The sequence below is a fragment of the Salpingoeca rosetta genome, assembly GCF_000188695.1.
Source record: "Salpingoeca rosetta unplaced genomic scaffold supercont1.19, whole genome shotgun sequence".
Lineage (NCBI taxonomy): Eukaryota > Choanoflagellata > Craspedida > Salpingoecidae > Salpingoeca > Salpingoeca rosetta.
This window is the reverse complement of record NW_004754915.1, coordinates 542,873-547,872: the sequence shown is the minus strand read 5'-3', so window position 1 is coordinate 547,872 and position 5,000 is coordinate 542,873. Positions and strand designations below refer to the sequence as shown.

General features: G+C 57.1%; 3 protein-coding genes across 3 annotated transcripts in view; 2 read left to right on the top strand and 1 right to left on the bottom strand.

Moving 5' to 3' along the window:
- Positions 1–397, top strand: part of PTSG_07866 (uncharacterized protein) — a gene marked incomplete at both ends in the record, with an annotated part of 2,882 nt that extends 2,485 nt beyond the window's left edge. Inside the window, one exon of the mRNA XM_004991613.1 lies at positions 78–397. Within this exon, the coding sequence (XP_004991670.1) occupies positions 78–397 (320 nt within the window). The remainder of the gene's footprint in view (positions 1–77) is intronic.
- Positions 398–653: 256 nt separating this feature from the next.
- PTSG_07865 (eIF-4a) lies at positions 654–3,960 on the bottom strand. Its single transcript, XM_004991612.1, has 4 exons — positions 3,871–3,960; positions 3,636–3,732; positions 1,784–2,863; positions 654–1,560 (listed from the first exon to the last, which is right to left on the bottom strand). Exons 2-4 carry the CDS (start codon positions 3,638–3,640, stop codon positions 1,416–1,418), a joined length of 1,230 nt encoding a protein of 409 aa, XP_004991669.1. The 5' UTR covers positions 3,641–3,732; positions 3,871–3,960; the 3' UTR covers positions 654–1,415.
- A 353-nt stretch (positions 3,961–4,313) lies between these two features.
- PTSG_07864 (uncharacterized protein) overlaps positions 4,314–5,000 on the top strand; it is a gene marked incomplete at both ends in the record, with an annotated part of 3,526 nt that continues 2,839 nt past the window's right edge. Inside the window, one exon of the mRNA XM_004991611.1 lies at positions 4,314–4,930. Within this exon, the coding sequence (XP_004991668.1) occupies positions 4,314–4,930 (617 nt within the window). The remainder of the gene's footprint in view (positions 4,931–5,000) is intronic.

Sequence of the window (5,000 nt, the reverse complement as noted above, 5' to 3'; positions counted from 1 at the left end):
TTGTCCCCCCCCCCCACACACACACATACACACTCACGCACACCTCCCTCACTCCCTCCCCTGATGCTTCCCACCAGTTGGAGCGAGGGAGCTTGGCTTCCAAGTGCCCAGGTCGCACGCGCCGCACTTTGTGGGTCTCACACCCCCTGTGCCATCAGATCAGCAGCACGACGCGCCCGTGTGCCCCGCGAGCGTATCCAACCCCGACACCGCCTGGCCCACGATGCCTCGCCTTGCAGCCGCCATTCAACGACACCACCACGCCTTCTGCTCTGTGCGGCACGGCGCTATTCGCGTCTCTGTCTTCCTCTACACGACCACCGCACACGTTGACAGCTTTGTCGCTGCTCTTGCCACCCAACTCGCTGCCTGGCGCTCACGCACGCCACAACCATGATATGTGTGCGTGTGTGTGTGTGTGTGTGTGTGTGTGTGTGTGTGTGTGTGTGTGTGTGTGTGTGTGTGTGTGTGTGTGTGTGTGTGTGTGTGTGTGTGTGTGTGTGTGTGTGTGAAGTTTCATTCTTCATGTGCATGAATCCTTTTTCTCTCTCGTCGGTCTTCGCCGTCATAAACATCAGCAGCCAGCAAGCATGCACCCAGGTTGCTGCAACACCCTCACAACCCTACACTGCGCCACACGTACACACGGGAGGTTTGTGGGTCAAATGTGTAATTTGGATAGTAGGACAAGGACAGACCTATGTATGGGATGGCTGTGAGGACCACCACATGTAAGCGTTCGAAGAATGATGCACAATGCACAGTAGCAGAGTAGCGGCAACACGCGGCGCAAGCAGATCGCAAAGAAGCAGTCAATTCGGGGGGCCTATGGTGGTGCATGTAAGCAAAGCAGCACAAACACGGTGCTGGACAGGCGGGCGCCACAGTAGCAACAGACAAGACAACAAGGCACACCTCATTGCCATCATCTTCATCAGTCACAGTCACTTGTGCACACATGCAAGCAAACGCGAACCAGCGTGGTGGGAACAACCCTTTCGGTACCACACACACACACACACACACACACACAACGTGCACGCACACAAAGCGCGCTGTACACAAAAAAGGCACAGCTCAACGACAACAACGACAACAAAAGTGACATTACAACGACGATGAATGACGGTACACCATGCAAGATACAGTGGAGGAGAAACAAAACCACCCCACTCCAAGCAAACAAACAGCAACAATAAGCAACGGAGACACACACATCAAGGAATGGAGGAGAAACAGAAAAAGAGAAATGACGGGTGCCTGGGACACGTGATGGCGGTGCAGCAGAATCAGGACAGGAGGCGAGTCAACGACTCCAGGCGACGACGCTACAACACCACCAACACCGGTATTCCAAGAGACACACAGCAGCTGAAATTCGCGTGGGGGCGCGGCGCGGAATTTGGCTGGTGCGCTCAGAGGAAGTCGGCGACGTTCTTGGGCATCTCGTCAATCTGGGTCTGGTAGAACTCCTCGAGCTCCTTGAGGCGGCGCACATCGTCCTCAGCAACAAAGTTGATGGCAACACCCTTACGGCCGAAACGACCGCTACGGCCAATCCTGTGGAAGGGAAAGCGAATTGAATGGCAAGGGGGAGGACGAGAAGGAGCGTGAGGTGCGGGCAGATGTGTGTGTGTGTGTGTGTGATGTACGAGTCAAAACGAAAACACATGTGACCAACACGGGAAACACAAAGAACAAGACGCAAACGTGAACATAGAAACACACACACGACGCACAGGCACACCCATCCATGCATGCACGACACGATGCTCGTGCGCACCTGTGCAAGTAGTTCTCGCGGTTGCTGGGGAGGTCAAAGTTGATGACGAGGGAGACCTGCTGGACGTCGATACCGCGCGCCAGGAGATCGGTGGTGATGAGGACGCGGGTGGAGCCGGCGCGGAACTCCTTCATGATCATGTTACGCTCGTCCTGGGTCATGTCACCGTGGGTGCAGGAGACCTGGTGACCGCGGGCGCGCAGCTGCTCCGTGAGCCAGTCGACCTTGCGGCGGGTGTTGCAGAAGATGACGGCCTGGGAGATGGTGATGGTCTTCCAGATGTCGCTCAGGGTCTCGAGCTTCCAGTCCTCCTTGCCGACGTCGACGTAGAACTGGCGGATACCCTCGAGGGTGAGCTGCTCCTTCTTGACGAGGATGCGGATGGGGTCGCGCATGAAGCGCTTGGTCACCTCGAGCACGTCATCGGGCATGGTGGCGGAGATGAGGATGACTTGGACGTCCTTGGGGAGCGTCTGGAAGATGTCGTAGATCTGGTCGGTGAAGCCAAAGGAAAGCATCTCATCGGCCTCATCGAGGACAAACACGCCCAGGTTGGACACGTCGAGGGCACCGCTGTTGATCATGTGGAAGACACGACCGGGGGTACCGACGATGACCTGCACGCCCTGCTCGAGCTTGGCCATGTCGTCCTGCACGCGGGTACCGCCGATGCAGCCCATGGTCTTGACGTCCATGTACTGGCCGAGGTTCTCGAGCACGTCCAGGCTCTGGGTGGCAAGCTCGCGGGTGGGGGCGAGGATGAGGGCCTGGCACTCGGGGCGGGTGGTGTCGATGCGCTGCAGCACGGAGACGGAGAAGGTGGCCGTCTTACCGGTACCGGACTGGGCCTGGGCAATCACGTCGCGGCCCTTGGTGCAGGGCACGATGGCGCGCTGCTGGATGGCGGAGGGGCGCTCGAAACCGTACGAGTAGATGCCACGGAGAAGCTCGGCCTTGAGACCCATGTCGTCGAAGTTGTCAACAACCTCGTTCCAGTTGGACTCAATCTCGCCCTCGGGCGCCATGTTGGCGGGGCCATCGGCGGGGGCGGCGGGCTTGTCCGAGGTCTCAGCGTTCCAGCTGCGCATTTTGTGTGTGTGTGTGTGTGTGTGTGTGTGTGTGTGTGTGTGTGTGTGTGTGTGTGTGTGTGTGTGGAAGGGAGGTTGGTTGCACAAGCAACAAGATGGTTGGTGTTGTGTGTGTGTGTGTGTGTGTGTGTGTGATGTGAGGGGTGGGTGATGTGAGAGGTGAGCGTTGCAGGTGCAGTTTGTGGTGGTCGTGGACGCGGTGGTGGTATTGATGTGTGCAACGCCCACCACACAAGGACAACCAGTTCAAGGACGAAGGAAACAATCAACAATGACAGCCGACGTGCGCGTGCGTGCGTGCGTGCATGTGTGCATCATTGCAGAAGGTCGGGGTTGTCCTCATCGAAAGCTGTCTCGTACTGGTAGGTACATCAACGACTGCAGTGCACACTGCAGGGGTCATCTCATCTTGGTCGACATCCCCGTCGCTTGCTGGCGTCACGATCACATCAACTGCCCGCCACCACGTGTTCTCTTTCATCTCTCCAACAAGCTGTCCCTTTGCTTCCTGTCCGCATCGCTGTGCTCGTTCCTCGTTCCATTCAGTGCCGCAATGTTTCTGGCGTGGGCTGGACAACGGGCTGCATTGCACCTCGTGCACGCGCACGCACAGCTGCCCTCTTCACGCACCACAGCACGGCGCGTGCGAACAACAAGCTAACAAACACACACACACACGCACACGCACACGCACGCGCACAAACACACACACACACAAGAGCGCGCGCGCATGCACAGGCACACAAAGACGTGACGTGACGCACCTCATGATTGGAAGGGGTTTTGGGGGAGTGCAAAAGAGTTAGTGCAAAGGGAAGGGCGTGGTGAAGACGGAGTTCAGGGTGCGGGGAATGGTGACGGCTTGAAGAGGGAGAGCAAAGGGGGGTGAGAAGCGCAGAGGGGTTGGTTGCGTGTGAGTGAGAGAGCGACTTTCGGATCGGCGTTGCACAGACGAGTTGCAGGGGAAAAGGGCGGGCGCAAGAGATCACGGCAGCTTACTTGTGTTGTGCAGACAGCAGATTTGGGGAAGAAAAGGCACACACAAGCACCAGGCAAGAGCAAGGCACGAGCAGGCGAGAAGCAAGAAGGAGAGCACAAGGGCGCGCAAGCACGTGTGCAGCCGAGCGAGCCGACCCAAAAACCAGTTACCTTTTCTCTGCGGGTGATTGGGTTGTTCGACTAATGCGCCCATGTGGATACAATGGTTTGCCATAAGAACACCAACAAAGAGCACAGTATAGGTTTCGAGAACCGAAGATAATTTTTCACGCCAGCTTCATCATAAAAGCAATCATCGATTATTCATTAATGATTCCACAAAAAAAACAGGTAAAATCGTGTTATTCTTGTTTTGGTATAACATAATACGACAACACAAGTTGATTGATGGACCGTTGTCGACAGCGACACACAGACATATGGTTTGGAGCAACCCAGCAAGGATGATGAGGAGAAAGCCAGCGGCGGTGGCGGTGGCGCAGCTGCCACAGCGCATGCTGGTTGTGGCTGCTGTTGTGCTGCTGGCGGTTGTGCTGGCTGTTGCGGGTGTCGAAGCACAAGCACAGCAACAGCAGGAACATCAGGAACTTCAGCAGCAGCAGAAACAGCAAGGACAGTCGCAGCAACAGCAGCAACAACAGTCGCAGCAGATGCCGCCTTGGCCACAGTACAGGCGGTTTGCGAATCGAACAGGGTACATGGAGAGCATGACCTTCAACGAGCACCCGACCATCAAATGGGCGTTTGAGGTGCGTCAGGGTGTCGTGGAGGGCTCCTTTGCCGTGTCCCAGGACGCCATCTTCTTTGGCACGACCAGCGGCATGGTTCACGCCTTGGACCGCACATCGGGAGAGTCGCTGTGGAACATGACGACGAGAGGGCCCATCGTGTCCACTCCGTGCTTGCCGCTCCTGGGCCAGTTTGTGGCCGTCACGTCGCTGGACGGCAGCTTCTACAAGCTGGATGCTGCACACGGGTACTTGGCCTGGCGCGATGTCACGGGCGCCGCCATCCCTGCCTCGCCCCTTCTTCTCCAGGACGACCACCACGTTGCCATTGTGTGCGTCATCGTGTGTCGTGTGTTTGTGTATGCGTGTGCGTGTGTGTGTGTGCGTGCGTGTGTGCAGATG